Raw genomic sequence first — 20,738 nt, forward strand, 5'->3', positions numbered from 1 at the left:
ATATTCTGCCCTTTTTCGGCAAAATGTTCCTTCCCCCAGCAGCCCGCTGGTCCCCCTGTGCTGCGCACTTGCAGTATTAGTCCCTTAGTTGGGGAGGTATTATGGGAGACCACCCCACTCATTGTCACCATGCTGGCCAAGGGAGGGTTTCCTTAGAGGAGGTGCTGGGCTGGTGGTGGCAGTGGTCTTCAATGAACCTGGAGGAGGAACTGGTGCTGTTCCTCGTCTTTCGTCATGCGAAGATTGAACGCTTGCATCAGCGCCACCCCTCGCTCTGCCGTGTCGTTGGCCACATGCATTCCTTGTATGAGGCGGCAGGTGTCACCAAACGTCTTCTCCGCTTCCCACTTCCTTGGATTTGTGGAAAGGAAGTCCAGCCAGATACCAAGAATATCCAGGAGGCATCGAGGCCTCTTAGAGGCAAACGAAGACAACATTGCCATTGTTACACTCTCTTCTGGAATGTTGATTCATTTGGGGGCTTTCTCTGCTCCTTCTCAGTGCAGGATGGCTTGGGCAATGGCTTGTTTGGTAGAGGGAGAGAGCAGCGGGTCGAAGAGGGACAGGCTGATCAGGTGTTCACTCAGATACCAGAAATGATGGTTCAGTACCTTGAAGCATGCCTTTCCAAGAGGAGAATCATGGTATTCCAGGAGGTCCTTTCTGAGTTGGAGATCATTGGCCGAGGTGTAGGTGGGGAGCGTGGACTCAAACCAGCAGATGATGTAGACCTCAGATATGATGAAGGAGAAGTGCTTGAGGCCTGCGATCTCCCCAAGCATGACCAAGTTGGTGATCTGCTCTCTGAACAGCAACATCTTCAAGGAGTAGATTTTGCATGCCATCCACCATGCTCGGTGGTGGATGGCACCTCCAAGGAAGGTGATGGTGAGCTCTGCCAATTCCCTGTAATCATCTTGGGGCTGCTTTTGGATCATGATGGCATTCAGGGATTCAATGATGGCTTCCCTCTTGGCAGCCAAGGTCTCAGGGAGGTCAGAAAGAGGCTGGATTGCTGAACAATTGATGAACTGCCAGTACTTGAATTGCAAAATGAGGTTGATCTCAGGGCCAGAAGAGGGTCCCAAGCACAAGGCAAAAGCCTTTTCTACTAGAAGTTCGTGCATGTGGTGACAGCAGGCGAATGAGAATAGGGGCTGCTCCATCTTTTCCTGCAGTAAGGTGCAGGTTCCGTTGACATTGCCAGTGTTTGCACTGGTGGTGTTGAAGCACATCCCTATGACACAATCACTGATTCCCCAGTCCTTCAGGCACTCAAAGATAGCTGTGGCGGCAGCCTCACCTGTCCCATCACGCAGCTTTGGAACACCCAAGATTTTCTCCACACCTTTACCGATGACAATGATGGCGAGCCGGTCGGCCTGAGATCCGTCATCTTGAGAGACGATTTTACCGTCCCAGTGGACGGTGAGGGGAGTCTGCAGATTGAATGCCTCCTTGATTTCTCCCGCCAGCGACGCCCAGTACTTGGCTCTTGCCTTTCAGATGGACTATGGGTTGAGGACAAGTTCCTGGGGATCATGGCCCAAGCTACTTGCCGTTGTGGCTATGATTTTAAGAGCCTGATGGCTGCTGACTCCCATCCGATCCAGTGCGCTGACTAGATCAGGGAACATTACCATCTTGGTCCCCCGCATTCTCGCTTGCTTGGGCAGTGAGGCTCCTTCGTCACCAGATGAGGAGGTCGAGGAGGGACAGACTGGACTGGAGGATGCAGACGAGGAGGACTCCAATTCCATGGTCTCCTCTGCCATCGACAACCGTTTGCGTCCACCACATGCAGCAGTTCTCTTGTCGACAGACCCCAGCTTCCAACTTCTTGTCATGCCCCACCATGGAACCCCGTCTCCCCTTCTCCCACTGCGCCATGAGGAAGTCCTTGTCCTCCTTGATGGTCTACAGAACCTTCCACTCTTCAAAGAGGGAAACAAACTTTCTCCTGATGCTCATTTCTACCATCACCGGAATCCGGGCTCAGAGCCAGAAGTCCAAAACTTTCTTGACCTCCTCCACAGCACTGTTAGGAACAGTTTTCTTTTGATCCTTGTGATAGAAGAAAAAGCGGCAGAGGGCATCTCCTTGGCTTGGGGGCTTAGGGCCTTGGGAGCTTGGTGCCAGTTATGTACTCAGTGCTATGTCCTACTAACCAAATCTCACTCTTTTGGGTAGTCATGACCTGTGGGAAGATAGAAAACTTTAAAGTCATTCCGCCACCACTAAATATTAACCAATCCTCCTTAAACTTTCCACATAATAGTGTCTCAACACAATACAGAATTCCACAAAAGTTGGTGAAAAAATCACAACTTTCAAAAATTGCCTTAGATGGCTATTGGCACCCTAGTGTACATGGAAAATTACAGAAATGGATGGAAGATTTCTTGCATGGGAGAAAAATGCAAGTGGTGCTCAGAGATAAAAACTCGACCTGGGAAGAAAGGATAAGTGGGGTCCTACAGGGTTCAGTATTGGCTCCAATAATGTTTCCCATATATATAAATTACATAGATGAAGTTGTAGAATGTTACATGAACTTCTTTGCAGCCACTGCAAAACTACTAAAGAAAGTAAGTATGGAAAAGACTGTGAATCGCTACAGAAAGATCTGGACAAAGTCTGGGAATGGAGTCAAAAGTGGGGAGTGAACTTCAACATTAAGAAATGTAGTATAATGCAAGTTCAAAAAAGTAAAAAAATAATATCAGGACAATATAAATTCAGCAAAGGACAATTTAGTCTTACACACAGAAGATTATGTGCTACTAATTTGATTTGTTTTTTACTCGAGGCTAATAGAAATAATGCAAGAAAAGGATGGATGGGCTAATTGTGCTTTCCTAGATTTACAAAAAGCATTTGATAAAGTAACATAAATATACTAAGAAAAAACAAAATAATTGGTGTACAAGGAAAGTTATTGAAATGGATGGAAGATTTCTTGAATGGGAGAAAAATGAGGGTGGTAGTTAGAGACAAAAACTCAACCTGGGAAGAAATGATAAGTGGAGTCCCACAAGGTTCTGTACTGGTTCTGTTAATGTTTGCTATATATATAAATGACATGGATGAGGTGTGGAATGTTATATGAACATCTTTGCAGATGATGCAAAACTACTGAAGAAAGTACAGGGGAAGATTGTGAATCACTAGAGAGAGACCTGGATAAAGTCTGGGAATGGAGTCAAAAGTGTGAACTTCAACATCAAGAAATGTAGTAAAATGGAGTTTGAAAAAAGTAAAAATAAAATATCAGGGCAAAATAAAATTGATAGAAGGATAGCAAAAAAAAAGTTAGCTTGGAAAGGGACCTAGTAGTAATTATCAGCAGACATGTCACCAGACAAGCTTATCAACAAAATAGTCAGAGAAACCTTCATTTTACTAAGATCAATGAAAGTGGTTTTTGACTACTTGGATGAGGAAATGGTAAAGAAAATATTAGTCACACTAATAAGACTAAGACTGGAGTATGCTGAGACACTATGGACACCCAGCACAAAAAAGAATATTAAGAAATTAGGAAGAATCCAAAGAGCAACAACAAAGATGACTCCAACACTCTAAAGTGACATATGAACAAAGATTGTCCAAATTGGAACTACCAACCCTGGAACAAAGAAAGAGGAGATCTATTGGCCATTAACAAAATTATGAAAGGGATGGAAGTCTTTGACAGAGAAGATTTATTAAAGTGGGATAAAAGAAAACAAAAGGACACGAAAAGAAACTCAAAAAGGATAGTTATAGAAAAGATCTGAAAAAGAAAAGTTTCCCTCACAGAGTGTAGATATCTGGAACAAATTGGATGAGGCAACAGTGTGTGCAAAAACTATACAAGAATTTAAGAACAAACTAGATAATGAAAGATACAAAGACGGGTCACTATGAGCATAGCTCTCTTTCCATATAATAAAACTACGTAAATACAAAACAAAACAAAAATAGAAAAGCTGCACCAAGGAAGTCATGAATACACAGAACAAGAAATGCCAGAAGTTATGAGCAACCACTTCAAATCAGTATTCACAATTGAGAACACACCTAACTATGAGGGAATAGAGAGACAGAAATCCCCCCAATGAAGGAAATAACTGTAACAAAGAAAGAAATCAGCGACCAAATAAAAAAAACTTGATGTTAGAAAATAACATGGTCTGGATGGAATTGCAAATTGGATGCTCAAGGAATGCGTAGAGGAATTAACAGATAAAATACACACTATGATCTAATGCTTGCTCAAAGAAGGAAAGGTACTAGAAAAATGGAAACATTGTACCAATATATAAAGGAGGAAACAAGGAAAATCCAGCTAACTACAGACTGGTCTCCCTAACAAGCACAGTAGCTAAAATAGGTGAAAAAGTGATCAAAAATAGATGGGTTAAACACCTGGAAGAAAAATCTATACTAAACCCAAGGCAATTTGAATTGAGACAAAGATCATGTACAACACACCTAATCTGCTTCTACTCGAGATATAATAGATGAGAGGGATGGATGGGCAGACTGTGCCTATCTAGACCTACAAAAGGCATTTGACAAAGTACCACACAAGAAATTAATAAGAAAATTAGAATCAATAGGTGGCACCACAGGTAATTTAGTAGAATGGATGGAAGATTTCCTGACTGGGAGAAAAATGAGGGTAGTAATTAGAGACAAATACTCAAAATGGGAAGAAAGATAAGGGGTGTTCCACAAGTGTCAGTGCTGGCTCCAATCATATTTGCCATATACATAAATGACATGGATGAAGGAATTGAATGTTATATGAATTTCTTCGCAGATGACACAAAAATATCAAAGAAAGTGTCAACAGAAGAGGACTGTGATTCATTACAATCAGACCTGGACAAAATCTGGAAATGGACTCAAAAGTGGGAAGTGAACTTCAATATCAAGAAGTGTGGCATAATGGAGTTTGGAAAAAGCAAAAACAGTACCAAAAAGAATATAAAGAAAATAGAATCCAGAGAGCAGCCACAAAAATAGCCCCCTGCACTTACAAACTTGTCAAATGAAGCGAGACTGGCTAAATTGGAGTTACCGACTCGAGCAAAGAGAGAGACGACCTACTGACCATCTATAGAATCATGAAGGGCACAGAAATACTTGACAGAGTGGAATTGTTAAACTGGGACAAGAGGACATGGAAAGAGACTCAAAAAACATAGTTATAGAGGAGATCTGAAGAACATTTCCCACATTGAGTGGTGGACACTTGGAACAAACTGGACAAAAAAAAATAGTGTGTGCAAAACCCATTCATGAATTTAAGAGCAAACTAGACACTGTGAGATACAAAGGCAGGACACAATGAGCGTAGCTCCCCTTCCCATAAAATACAACTAGGTAAATACAATTAGGTAAATACACATTCTATACTAGTATGTAGAGAGGGATAGATATGGAAAGAAAACCCAGATTTAAAGATATAATAAATAGGGAAATCAATGACTTGTTAGATGAAATAATCAAATTTAAATGTAAATGCAAAATTTTATACAAAGTAGCCCTATTAAGAAAGGGCAATGAAGAAAATAAGAGGGAAATAGATGAGTTGAAAATGGAACTAAATAGGATAAAGGGAGAAAATAAAAGATTGAAAAATGAAGATATGAATAGGAATGGGGCATTAAAGAAAGAGATGAAGGATCAAATGCAGGCAGTGACCTAGAAAGTGGAAGAAAAGATAAAAGAAAATGACTTCCAAGAAATAAACAGTGGAAAGAGGAAAGTCAAAAATTATCTTTTATAGAAATGCTAAGGAAATGGTAATCCAAGTGATTAAAGAGAAAGGTAATTTGGTCAGGGACACAGTGGAAAAAAAAAGTGCATTGTAATCTATGGTATTAAAGAGAAGCATGTTCCTAGATATCAAGAGAGAAAAAGAGGAAAAAGAGATCACTAAAGAAATTCTGAAAGAGATTCAAGAAGAGGGACAAAGTATAAAGAAATTGAAGAGACATGTAGAATAGGTAGATACTCAAAAGAAAAATAATATAGGCCACTAAAAGTAAAACTTGGGTCACAAATGATTGCAGAGGAAGTAATATCTAGAACAACAAAACTAGCAAATAATGAACATTACAAAAATGTATAGATAAAAAAAGAAATGAGTGATGAAGAAAAAGAAAAACAAAAGGAACTTAGAAATGAAGCAAAGGAAAAAATAACCGAGACTGAAAAGAATGTCCAAATTGGAATTACCAACATTGGAGCAAAGAAGAGAAAGAGATCTACTATCTATAGAATCATGAAAGGAATGGAAATCCTTGATAGGAATGATTTACTAAAATGGGACAATGGAAAAACAAGAGGACACAAAAAGAAACTCAAAAAAGATAACTATAGAAGAGATCTGAAAAAAAGCTTCCCACACAGAGTACTGGATACCTGAAATAATTTAGATAAAGAAACAGTGTGTGCAAATCCTATTCAAAATTTTAAGAAAAAACTTGATGCTGAAAGATACAAAGATGGGTCACCACGAGCATAGCTCCCTTCCCGTAAAACACAACTAGGTAAATACATACACACACACACACACATGCTCTCTTCCCATAAAATACAACTAGGTAAATACATATACACACAGAAACTGGTTACACAGACATTGCAATAGTTGATTAGCAAAGCATTTGCTTGGCTATAAGCAATAGACAAGTTGATACTCAAGGCATAATCATAAAATTTCCAAAGCAGTCTTGAACAGATACTAGCCTGACAACTTGCACTTGTTTGTCATGGAGCACTCAAGTAACCACCACCAGGTCCTGTCCAAGAGCTTTGAAGCCAAACCAGTTGTGATTATAAAATTAGACTTACATCATTAGCATTGTACCTGTGCTGGTGTAATACTAGGAAATTTCAAAAGTTGTTTCATTTGTCTACAGTGTTATTTCTATGGAGTTGAATACCTGAATGGTGTAGCTTGCAGCCAGGCCCAAGAGCATTACACAAATTTAAATAATAAACTCTTTTCCTCTCTTCAATAGGAAAATTCCAGTTTAGCATAATGACCAATATGGCATGATTTGAAAACTGTTTTTATTATATATCTTATGCTTATGTGTGGTTTTGATTGCAAGCATCACCAGTCTTTTGTCAAATCACTGTAATGAGCTTCCAGCAGATTTGGTGGAGCCTGCAGTGAATAGTGTAGAATACCAACACCAAAGAGTAATAATAAATTATAACTTTAGATTCTTTTATTATCAGGTAGGGTAGATTCATTAGCATTTTTGTGAAGACTAAGTTGTTTATGTTTTGTTTGAAACTTTGTGAAAGTAGCCCAAGATATCCATGTTACTACACCATCATTGTTGGACATACCAGTCATTGCTAAGAGTAAAGCCCATTCATACCTCATGGACACAGGTGGTTGACAATCTAATACTGTAGCCAACCATATATATCCTCATGGTTTATTACTTTCCCTATTTCCTTACATGTGAATCAAGTCAATTTAGTATGCATTATATTTACTAAACACCCTATTATTATTCAACAAACATAAATGGTTATGGTGTACAACATGAATTGGAGGAAACTTGACAAGGAAATAAGCTCAAAACAAGTAATGGTCACATGACAAGTTATGCACATCTCCAAAAACAATTACCGGTATATCTTATAAGTGAACTTTTAGAAAATTAAGGTCATATATCCATTAAGGAAAAATGGAAAATTACAGTAACTAAATCCATCTTTTTTTTTTTACAAAATCTGACTTGTGTACCTGTAGTCTTTAATTTATTGACAGACAATATAACGGAATACCTGCACTGAATGTATAATCATATACAAGGGAGAGTAAAAAATTATCTCCAATTTTGCCATAACATATCTTTATTATTGTCACACTGCATTCTGTGCATGCATGCTTATAGTTGGTACTGTTGTGATCACATGATCAAAGTTTGAGCCTGATCATGCCATTTTGCTTTCTATCTTTATGGTATAAAAATGGCTGCTCCAGTAGTAGTATACACCAAGGTAGAGCAAACAGCAGTGACCCAATTTCTCTCGTCAGGTGTGTCAAGGGCTGAAATTTGTTGGAGGTTTTTAGCACAATATGGGGACAGTGCACTACTGCATACATGTGTGTACAAGTGGACTGAGAAGTTTAAAAGTAGCTGGACAAGTGTGGCAGACCTCAAGAAGTTTGCTCTTGTGCTCTGCAGTAAGCTCCCTTGCCACTCATCTTGTACAGACTTTATGAAAGCTGAGCTCATCATGGATAATTTGATAGGCAGAATCATGACTAATCTGCAGAGGACAAGCTCACTGATAACTCGCTGGTTTGCCATTATCGTCTCTTGAGGTTGCCAAATCTTCTCATCAGTGATGGAGGTTGACAGGCGTCCTACTCCTCTTCATGCGTCTACTTGTCCAGCCACTTTTAAACTTCTTGATCCACTCAAACACACTTCTATACAGTACTGTCCCTGTATTGTACTAAAAGCCTCTGATGAATTTCAGCCGAAGACACACCTTCCAACTAGAGAAATCGGGTCACTGCTCTTTGTTCTTCCTTGGGTCATAGTGCTAGTGGAGCAGCCATGTTTACACAATCAGGCTCAAACTTTGATCATGTAACCACAACAGTACCAACTATAAGCATGCATGTGTGCAGAATTTAGTGTGACAATGATAAAGACATGTTATGGCAAAAATGCATGTAATTTTTTACTCTCCCTTGTAGTTACTGTCATATAAGACAATTCATGAGTGGCATTTTTGCAATTACGATATTGTAGTAGGCAAAATCAGGTGTACTTGCCACTCTACTTTGCTATATACAACATGGTAGTGACATCAAAAAGATTATAGTATTCATGACAAAATGGGAATTGTAATAGTCTATATTGTTATGATCATAATTTTGAAAAAATATGAGTATTAAAAAATAGCATTAAATGGACAATTTATCTACATCAATATGATATTTCTTTCTTAATGTTTTCTAGTATGAGTAATGCAGTTCTGTCATGCACATAACTTGGCTCATAGTTCAATGAAAGAATTACTAAACAAAGGTTTTAGAAGTATACAATGCACCCATAACAGATGCACAAATGGGAACTAGGTGGGTAAGGACATCAGAGATACTAGAACATGTGAGTAATGTTGCCTCAAAGTTTTAATTATTGAAAGCCTGTGACCCTACAGTGGCTGGCAGTGATCCTTAGGACTGCCTGTAGATAAATCTGGGAAGAAGCATTAGACTGTATGTGTTGCATCAAAGTAAGAATGTATCTACATTACCAGCTGAAAGTATTGGGAGGAAGGGAGCAGTTGTTGGTAGGTCTCTTTATGTGAAAAGGTGGAGGAAATATAATTGAAAATTATAGTGATCTTGATGCTAGTCTGGGGACCAAGTACCATTCCACTGGGCCTATACCTCTAAGTAAAAGTGAGAGGGTTGACAAGTTTTGAAAATGGTATTAGGAGATGATCCTCTTTGCTGTCCATCTTGCTGGACCACCTACAGCTGTTACTTATATTAGCCCTTAGTGTGTGTGTGTGTGTGTATTTACCTAATAATATCAGGACATGATCCTCTCTGCTACCCATCTTACTGAACAACCTCTAGCAGGTACCCATTATTGGCCCTTAATGTGTGTATTCACATAATTTCATTTATCTAATTGTAGTATACAGGAAAGGAGCAATGCTACTCTCCAATTTCATACACAGTTCCAACTTAATTTATATCCTTGAGTTACTTATCATATTTAGATTTTAATTCATGTATTGTTCCAGGTTAGGCCATTCACCTTCTAAGCTATTCCAAGTATTTATGAATCTATGTGGAAAACTGTATTTCTTCACATTCTTTAAACATGTGATCTTTCTTAATTTGTTCCCATGACCCCTTAAAGCCCTCTCATCCTTAATCAAGAGATCTCTTCTGTCAATGCAATCTGTCCCCTTTAGTGTTAGTGTGTGTATTTACCTAGTTGTATTTTACGGGACGAGCTATGCTCGTAGTGACCTGTTTTCATATATCTCCACATCCAGTTTATTCTTAAAATCATGTATAGTTCTGGCATTCACTGTTTCTCCATTCAGTTTGTTCCAGACATCAATCACTCTGTGTGGGAAGCTATTTTTTTTTCAGGTCTCTTCTGTAACTGTCTTTCTTTAGTTTCTTTTCGTGTCCTCTTGTTTCTCTTCTGTCTCACTTTAATAAGTTGTCTCTATCAAGAATTTCCATCCCTTTCATAATTCTGGGGATGGAAATTCTCGATAGAGATGACTTAGTGGGACATAAGAGAAACAAGAGGACACGAAAAGAAACTAAAGACAGTTACAAAAGAGACCTGACCTGTATTTACCTAGTTGTATTATACAGGAAGGGAGCTATGCTCTTGGTGACCTGTCTTTGTATCTTTCAGCATCAATTTTTTTCTTAAAATCTTGAATAGTATTTGCACACACTTTCTTTATCTAAGTTATTCCATATATCCAGCACTCTGTGTGGGAAACTATTCTTTTCAGATCTCTTCTGTAGTTGTCCTTTTTGAGTTTCTTTTCATGACCTCTTGTTTTTCCATTGTTATTTTTTAGTAAATCTTTTCTGTCAAGGATTTCCATTCCTTTCATGATTCTAAATATAGTCGGCAGATCACCTCTTTCTCTTATTTGCTCTAGTGTTGGTAGTTCTAATTTCGATAATCTTTGTTCATATATTAATTTGGAAAGAGCTGGTGCCAACTTTGTTGTTGCTCTTTGTATTCTTCCTAGTTTCCTTATATTCTTTTTAGTACTGGGTGTCCATAGTGTCACTGCATATTCCAGTTTTGGTCTAATCAATGTGACTAATATTTTTTAATTTCTTCATCCATGTAGTCAAATGCCACTTTCATTGACCTTAACCCCTTCAATACGGGCCACATCGCACATCTGCCAGCATTAGCTGCCAGACGTGAGATGTTGCGTCATACTTGCATTATAAAAAATAAAGTCACTGCTCTATTGCTCGTTCTCTTTCACCTGTGAATTTTAATAACCATAGAAAATATGATGAAGCCAGTTTACAGAGTATGGGGGTCAAACAGGTACGACTACAATAAATATAATAAAGACGCTGACGTCGGCATCCTCGCGTACCCACTTGCTCCTCATGACGCCTACGTAGGCATCACCGTATGGAAGGGGTTAATAGGTTGTAGGTTTCACCAACTATTTTGTTTATATGTCTATCTGGTGTCACGTCTTTGGTGATTATCACTTCAAGGTCCCTTTCCGAGTGAACTTTTTTATTTTTTCTTCACCAATTTTGTAATTTTTTTAAATTCTGTTTTTTGCTTTTTCTGAACTTCATTATGCTACACTTCTTGATACTGAAGTTCACTTCCCACTTTGAGTCCATTTCCAGATTTTGTCCAGGTCTAATTGTAATGAGTCACACTCCTCTTCTGTTGATACTTTAATATTTTTGCGTCATCTGCGAAGAAATTCATATAACATTCAACTCCTTCGTCCATGTCCCATCTTTAATCAGATCTCTTCTATCAATGTAATCTATCCCCTTTATTGACTTGAACATTTTAATCATGTCACCTTTTGTGTATGTATATGTATTTACCTAGTTGTATTTACCTTGTTGTGTATTACAGGAAGGGGAGCTATGCTCATAATGTTCCATCTTTGTATCTCACAGTGTCTAGTTTGTGCTTAAATTTGTGTACAGTTTTTGCACACACTATTGTTTTGTCCAGTTGTATGGAAAGCTGTTTTTTTTTTTAGGTCTCTTCTATGACTGTCCTTTTTGAGTTTCTTTTCATGTCCCTTTGTATTTCTCTTATCCCAATTTAGTAAGTCTTTTCTATCAAGGACTTCCATGCCTTTCATGATTCTATAGATCATTAGCAAGTCCCCTCTTTCTCTACTTTGTTCCAGAGTTGGCAATTTCAGTTTTGACAATCTCTCCTCATATGACAGTTTTGAAGTGTTGGGGCCATCTTTGTAGTTGCTCTCTGAATTCTTTTAATTTTTTTTTATATTCTTTTTTGGTATTGGCTGACCATAGTGTTGCAGCATACTCCAGTCTAGGCCTTACCAATGTGACTAATATTTTCATCACCATTTCTTTATTCAAGTAAGTGAAAGCCACCTTTATTGATCTTAGCAAATTGTAGGATTCTCTGACAGTTTTGTTTATCTGTTTATCAGGAGGAATGTCATTTGTGATGATTACTCCCAAGTCTTTTTCAGATCCCACTTTCTTTGTACTGATTTTATATTGTCCTTTTTTTTTTTTTTTTTTTTTTTTTTTTTCCAAATTCTATTATGCTACATTTCTTGATGTCGAAGTCCATTTCCAAACCTTGTTCAGATCTCTCCACAGTGATTCACAATTCTTTTCAGTATTCACTTTATTCAGCAACGAAGCTCATGTAACATTCCACATCTTCATCCACATCATTCACACTGGTTCTTCATCTCTCAGAGTTTCTTTGCATCTTTCCATTTTTGATAAAAAAAAAAAAAAATTAATTAATAAATAAATAAAATAGAATTTAAAAAAAAAAAAAAAAAAAGTAAAATGGAGATACAAAGACATTTACATTTTGGCCCCAATGAGCTTTCACTTTCACTTCACCATATCTATGTAAACAACCAGGTCCGCTTTCAAATTTGTTCGTTCGTGAATCACTAACTAGCGGCTCGACCATTCGTTCCAGAACATCCTGCTTCGACCGTGTCCACCAAGTGTATGTGTGTATTTACCTAGTTGTATTTTACAGGAAGGGGAGCTATGCTCGTGGTGTCCCATCTTCATATTTCATTTTATCAAGACTTTTTAAATTCGTGCATTGTTTCTGCACACACCACTTTCTCATCTAACTTATTCCAAACAGCTATTACCCTGTGGGGAAAGCTGTTCTTTTTCCAGTCTCTTCTGTAACTGTCTTTCTTGATTTTCTTTCCGTGTCCTCTTGTATTTCTACTATCCCATTTTATTAGATCTTCTCTATCAATAGTTTCTATGCCTTTCATGATTCTATAGTTATCAAGTAGTCTCCTCTCTCTCTTCTTTGCTCTTATGTCTATAGCTCAAGTTTTGCTAGGCTTTCTTCATATGATAGTTCTGAGTGTTGGTGCCAATTTCATAATTGCTCTTTGTATTCTTTCAAGTTTTGTTATACATTTTTTTTGTACTTGGTGACCACGTTGTCGCTGCATACTCCAATCTTGGTCTTATCAAAGCGACTAGTATTTTCTTCACCATTTCTTCATCCAGGTATGTAAATGCCACTTTGATTGTTCTAATTAAATTATAAGTTTCTCCAAAATTTTTGTTTCTATGTTTCTCAGGAGACATATTATTCATAATAATGACTCCCAGGTTCTTCTCATTTTCTACTTTTTTAATTTCTTCTTCTCCCAATTTATATGATCCCAGCTTAATCTATATCCTTGATTTCCAAATATCATATTTAGATTTTAACTCGTGTATTGTATGAGCTTGGGCTGTACCACCTTCTAAGCTATTCCAATTATCTATGTATCTATATGAAAAATTGTATTTCTTCACACTGAAGACAATTGAAGAGAAAGATGTGATATGATTACAGTATTCTGGTCACTAATGGGGATAGATTGCATTGATTGAAGAGGTCATGGGAGCAAATTAAAAAAGACTATATGTCTAAAGGATGTAAAGAAATACAGTTTCCCATATAGATGCATAATTATATACAATGGAATAGAAGGTGTTATAGCCCAAACTCAAACAATACATGAGTTCAAATCTATGATAATTGGAAATAAAGGATATTATTTAAGTTGGGACTGTACATGAATTTGGGACTAGGTATGATAAGAAATTAGGGAACAGGAGACATGACTCAACAAACCCTCTTGGTATTTACAAAGGAGAGGTTAGATATGTTACCTGAAAGTAACCCAATCTTCAGTGGGGATAAAGGAAGCAGACTAACAAATATCAGCAATAGAAGGAAAGAAGTAGTCAAACAGATTGATAGACTTATGAAATCCCCGGGTCTAGACAAAAATTTTCCAATAGTGCTCAAAGAGTGTAAATTCAAAATCTGCAAACAGTTAATGAAAATTTTTGATAAGCCAGTAGACACATGATTTATGGCTATTTCTTGGGGGGGGGGGGGGGCAATTTTTTTTCCCAGTTTTCAAAAAGGGTGATACATTGTCCATGCACAACTACATTGAGGCTAGGTAGGATAAATAATTAGAGGATAAGAGAATGGACCCAATGAGTGTTCCTTCTTTTCCTGTCTACTACAATAAGGTAAATACAGGCCAATCAGTTTGATATTAGTTACAAAGGATTACAAAGGTGGAGCATGCCGATAGGAGGTCTTTTTGCATAACTAGGTTGGATGCGTAAAAAATATAATAGAAAAAGAAAAAGAAAAATTATAATGATATAATTAATAAATAAATGCATATAGTTAAATAATAAAACAGGTAAAAAGTAAATAATAAATTGACATAACTAATAATAAATTAAAAACACACAAATAATGATAAATAATAACTAACAAACAAATAATACAAAACAAATGGCAGTCATTAAAGCATCTTCCTTAGCAGTTTGTCGAAGCAAGATGCTGTAATTATCATTATTTATCTTATATTATTTATTTGTTTTATTATAATTTGTCTTTATCATTATTTGCTTGATTCTTTTATTATTAGTTATATGTCAATTTATTATCATTTACTATTTACCTGTTTGTTTATCATTTAACTACATCTATGCATTTATGTATTTTATCTATTATTTACATTATTATAGTTTTTATTCATTTTTTTTTTTTTTTTTTTGCATACGACCTAGATATGGACCAAAAGGTCTCCTGTCGGCATGCTCTGCCTTTGTAATGGATCTTAAAGCTTTGAACTGAACTACATTGCACTACCTCTGCAGGAAGGTTATTCCATTCATTACCTACACAGTTGGCAAAGTTGTTTCTACCCACTTCCAAATTAAATCTATTTCCTGGCAGTTTGAGACCATTATTTCTTGTCGGATTCTCATTCAGTATAAAGAATTGTCACTTTTGATGTTGTCGATTCCCTAAAGAATCTTAAAGACCTGTTTCAATTCACCTCTGGGTCTACACTTTTTTAGGGAAAACAGATTCATATGTTTTAGTCGATTTTTGTATGATTTATTTTTTATATTTGGAATAATTTTTGTGGCTCACCGTTGTACTTTTTCCAGTCTGTCAATGTTTTTAATAAGATTCAGTGACCACACGGAAACAGCATATTCCAAATGTGGATGAACTAACGATTAACTTGTTAATGAGATGAACTTTTGAAGTCAAAAGATCATGCAATCAGTCCTAAAATCTTGTTTGCTTTCTCAGAAGCTGAAATACACTGCTTAGATGATTTGAGATTGTTCCTGATAATTACACCAAGATCCTTTTCACTATCCACTTTTGTTAATGAATTTCCAAATAACTTGTAATTGTACTTAATGTAATTTTTACCTATGTGCATAGCCTTGCATTTACTTGTGTTAGATTTCATTAGCTACTTTTCAGACCATTGCTGTAATTTAACTAAATCTTGAATATCTAATTGGTTTAAATGATAATTTGCCATTCTGCACACTTTTGTATCATCAGCAAATTTGGAGACAATAGATTAGTCCATGGTCTACATCATTTATATATACTATGAATAAAAGTGGCCCAAGAATGGAACCCTGAGGAACTCCACTCATAACATTTTTCTATCTAGAAGTTTTGCCATTTTAAACAAATCTCTGTTTCTGATCATTCAACAAATTTCTTGTCTAACTTAATAGGCTACAACTTACTCCATGTGAAGCTACTTTAGTAAGTAGCCTTTTGTGGGGGACAATATCAAAAGCTTTTGCAAAGTCATAATTTGAGATGACTGTTGTAGAATTCAAGTTAGTCATGCATTAACATTTCCATCTGAATCCATGCTGGCTATTATTTATCGAAGTTACTTTCTAAATGATGTTCAATAGCATCTCTGATGATAGTTTCCATAATTTTTCCTACAACTGAAGTCAAGCTTATATGCCTATAGTTATTTGGTTTCTTTTTGTCATCTTTTTTGCATATGGGAGTAACGTTAGCTAGCTTCCAATCTCTTGGGACATCTCCAGATATGAAGGATTTCTTAAAAATAATTTCTAATGGAACAGCAGTCTCATTTTTCATTTCCTTTAAGATTCTTGGATGCCAACCATCAGGCCCTAGTGTTTTATTAATTTTGAGTTTCTCTATATGCCTTTTAATTTTTTCTTTTGTTATATTTACTGTAGTAAGTTCACCCTAGATTTTTCACAGGTTTCAGTTTGGAGTTCAGTTTCAGGGGTTTGTTATGAATACTGAGCTAAAATAGTTGTTTAAAATATCACACATTCCTTCATTTGAATATTCAAGTTGACTGTCAGCCAATGTCATTCCTAATAACCTTTTTATCTCTTATGTAACTATAGAATTCTTTGGGATTCTCTTTGGATTTATCAGTGATATTAATTTTGTATTGTTTTTATTTTTTAAATCTCTCTGTATTATTACATAACTTTGATAGTCATTAGGTGCACCCAAGCACTTGTATTTCTTATAAGCCTGTCTCTTTTTAGCAATACTTTTTTCAGTTTCTTTGTTGAGCCATTTTGGGTGAGCCTGATTTGGGGGGCATCTGTCCTTAAATGGGATGTAAGTATGAATCATCTTGGTAAGCATATTTTGAAATATTTTCCACATCTGATCTACAGGTCTTGCGCTTAATTTTGCCTCTCAATCTGTAAGCTGAAGCTCCTGATGTAGTCCTATGAACTGAGCTTTACTGAAATCAGGTATTTTAGATACACAAGCATCCATTCTAAAAATTTTATCAATTTGAATCTAAGTTGTGATTGCTATTTGCAATAGTTTCACCAACTTCTACATCAGCTATCGTGCTTTCACAGCTAGTAATCAACAGATTGAGTACATTTCCATGTCTTGTGGGCTCTTTTATATGCTGAACTAAGTACCATATTTGACGGCATATAGGACGCACTTTTTTTTTTTTTTTTTTAAATTGGCTTAAAAAATTGACCTGCATCTTATACATTGTAGGTAGAGTTTGAGACCTCAAGTGGACCTAGGCTAATCTCTCTGACTCTCTCACTAACCCAGCTTACTTTCAGTAATTTTACCTACCCTTAACACCATGCACCTTTATTTTATTGCTGGTATTATTGTATTATTACCGGTGCTTTAAAATGAATTTGTAAAAATGAAACAATTAAATCTGAAATGCTGTGACTTGCGTTTATAAACATCAGCTGATCAGCACTCTGACTTACCGGTAATGCCATTTGTTGGTGAGGAATAAAACTACGGTATGATCATTGCCAGCACTACCAGCGTTGCTTAATTCTCACAATTGAGATGTCTTATGTATTCTTATTGCTTGTCTGTACTGCCCAATTGCTTTTATTATTATTATTACTATCAGTATCATTATTATTTCCTGCTATTGAGCTTTCTTGTGTATGCTTATTACTTGCCTGTACTCCCAAATTCCTTTTATACAGCTATGTTTCTGCTTATGTAATGTACAGCTAGACTGTTTTCAACAATATATGCTTAAATACATTAAAAACTTTTTTCTTGAATCTGACCTGCTGAAATGGGGGTGCGTCTTATATGCCGTCAAATATGGTAATTGTCACTGAAAAAATCTATCAAGCGACTACCTATATGGCCATGTTCAATGGTCATCCTATCAATATCAGTACAATTGAAATCACCCATTATCAATAGGTCCCAATTGCAGAAACTAGACAGTTCTTGAAACAAGTTTGTCGTCTGCTAATGATAATGTTTTTGGCCTATATCTTACACCTACATTCATTTTCTGTCCATTTGTTTTGAGTTAATTCTACCCACAAACTATCATATGCATCCTGTTTCACTTTCTCTTAAACACAGGCATGGACATTGCTTTTAACATACAACAGAACACCCCCACCTTTCTTGTGGTTTCTATCCTGATGAACATGTTTAAATCCTGCAATACTAAATTCAGCTTCAAACTATTTACCATTTAACCATGTCCCGGTTATTCCTATCATATTGAGATTTTTGGTTTTGACATACACCTGTATTTCTTGGAATTTATTCTTAATAATACAAGCATTAAAGTCCATGGTATTAATGAAACTCGTGATTATTTCTTTTTGACGCATTTTGTATTTCAAGATCATGCCTTATATTATAATTTTGTTCTTTATTGACACCTTGCTCTATATTGACATTTGGTCCTTCATTGACATTCAAAGCCTCATGGATATTTGCCCCATCATGGACATCTATTCCCTCACGGTCATTCAATCTCTTATGTATACCTTGCCCCCTATGTCACCACGTACCACATTGGCCACCCAACGTTCACTGAAATGCTGTCTAGCATCCCTCCCTAAAATGATATTCTGTCCTCCACTGACATTAGATCCTACTGTGATATTTTGTCCTCCACTATCATTATATCCCATTGTGATATTTTGTCCTCCACTATTATTACATCCCATTGCGATATTTTGTCCTTTGACATTACATCCTAATGTAATATTTCGTCCTCTACAGACATATCCTAAAATTATATTTTGTCCTACACTGACATATTGCTCTACATTATTGCTATACCCTACTCTATTTTCCCCAATACACTCTAGTTCCCCTTCCCTTTGAGTTTCTACCCCCAAAAAAGGAACCAGTTCATTAGAAACCCCCACAATGAGATTTGTAAGAACATATTTGCCTCTGTGAGTAAGGTGGATCCCATCAGAAGCATAAAGGTCATAACGCCTGGAAAAGAGATGCCAAGGATAAAGAAAGTGGTATTCCAATTGTGTGGACAATCATGATATCCTCTCATTGATCCCTATGATTCTACTGTTCCAACACGAGCCAGCGTAGGTTCTCGGAAGAATCCTACAGACTACGTGATGGCTCCCACGCTCTTTCATCTCCTGAAGAAGAACCTTGTAATTCCAAACAAGTTCCTCTGATTGTGTTCATCTGCCTTTGCTCCCTGATGGTCTGGGTACAATTGGCTTGCGAGGTCATTTGGTCTTCCTCTGCAGGATGTCGTCATAGCCTCACACCATGGAGTCCCCCACCATCAAGAACTCCTGATTTTCAGCCACTTCATCCTCCAGCAGAACAAAACAATTGGCTAGAGCCAGCGGTTGCTCCGCAGGGCACCCACTTACCGAACATGGGATTGACAAACGGGATACCATGGAGTGCCACTCACTCACGGCAGTGGCAACAATGGAGTTATTACCCCAATGCCAATAGATTAATAATGGAGTTATATAAAAAAGTGAAGGAAAATGTTAATGTTTTCTATAATTCCATTGTTACTCTATTGGCATTGGGGTAACAATTCCATTGTTAATCTATTGGCATTGGGGTAACAACTCCATTGTTGTAAGCTATTGACACTGGGGTAATAACTCCATTGTTGTGATCTATTGGCATTGGGGTAATTAAATTTCTTATACGAGTACAAGAGGATGGGAGTGGAGTATATTGGGGATGGAATGGGTGTGAGTGGTTTTATGCCTCTGTTTTTGGTTACCTCCCTTTTAAGGGGGAAAAAGCCTTTGATGTATGTATGTACAGTATAAGCTCTTTTAACCGACACGAGTGGGAAAGGGGAAATCCCGGTTACGAGAAGGAATATTAAAAAAAAATACATTTATTGCCTTTATTCATAGAGTACTTAAATAAAATTCATTCAATGGCTTCACTTTTGTTGTTTATTTATTTACCAGTATATTCATATTTATATATCTTTATTTATTTTCATGAAATCACGTATGTCTCTTTGTTTAGTATGTTGGTCTGCATTAAAAATTAATTTTGAAGACAGTGAAGAGACATCACATCGTGAGTCCCCATGTAGGTGCACTGCTCCGCAAACTTGATAAATGTTGCCAATCCTTTAGCGGCATTCTTCTACATTACTCTTGGCTCTGGGTCATCTTCCTCTTCACTATCAGCCTGTTTCCTTACCATGCTTCTCCTCAATCACTGCCTGAATGATTTCGTCGTCAGTCAGTGTGGGGGTGATAGCTTCGTCATTGTCGACCTCCATCCACTCCTGAAGAGCTTCATCAGTGACGCTAAGCTTAGCACTGCCACGCATATCCTTCAACTCAGCCATCACAGTGGGCACTGGTCCTGACGGAGCGGCGGGATTTGTGGGAGATGGCGGGAAATATGCGCGCTACCTCTGGCGGCGGCGGGAGTGGCGCGGGAATTTTAAATTTTATTTTTTCAAATTTTTACATTTTTATACAAAATTATTTCCTTGTGAATAATATGCTGGTTATAAGGAGCCGGATACGAGAATAACGGATAAAAGAGCTTTTACTGTATGTATGTATACAAGAGGAGAGCTGACAACTGGAGGTTGCTCCCATCTTCCTTCTACTAAAATCTAAGTACTCCAAGGACTCCATTCAGAGTAGGCTAAAAGTGGGAATTCCCATTGCCAGTTTGACCGCCAAATATCATATTGTCATTGTCATCCTACTTACCTCCATCCCACCTCTCTCACCTGTGACACCTCGGTGTGAATCTGTATACCAAGGGCTCTTTCCCCTTATAAGGGAAGTAGCTTATTCAAAGTCATGCACCCCTTCCCTCCCATCCCACTCTCACCCAATCTAT

At 37.1% G+C, this 20,738-nt stretch overlaps 2 protein-coding genes across 6 annotated transcripts in view; one reads left to right on the plus strand and one right to left on the minus strand.

The window, feature by feature from the left end:
• The window catches only part of LOC143039866 (uncharacterized), a 131,328-nt gene that overhangs the window by 88,677 nt on the left and 21,913 nt on the right, over positions 1 to 20,738 (plus strand). The window contains exon 8 of one of the 4 annotated variants that reach the window (XR_012967670.1): positions 8,994 to 9,143. The exons of 1 other annotated variant lie outside the window; for it this stretch is intronic. Coding sequence is in view for 2 of the 3 variants with exons in the window: in XM_076210135.1 (XP_076066250.1) it covers positions 12,062 to 12,134 (73 nt within the window). In the remaining variant the exon portion in view is untranslated. Of the gene's footprint in view, positions 1 to 8,993; positions 12,579 to 20,738 lie in introns of those variants that run through there. 2 more of the 4 variants (XM_076210135.1, XM_076210138.1) reach the window with 2 other exon arrangements.
• The window catches only part of LOC143039869 (uncharacterized), a 105,572-nt gene that overhangs the window by 49,940 nt on the left and 34,894 nt on the right, over positions 1 to 20,738 (minus strand). The gene's annotated exons all lie outside the window — the stretch shown is intronic.

This window comes from Oratosquilla oratoria, chromosome 27 (assembly GCF_046742065.1).
Source record: "Oratosquilla oratoria isolate Oo_2021 chromosome 27, ASM4674206v1, whole genome shotgun sequence".
NCBI lineage: Eukaryota > Metazoa > Arthropoda > Malacostraca > Stomatopoda > Squillidae > Oratosquilla > Oratosquilla oratoria.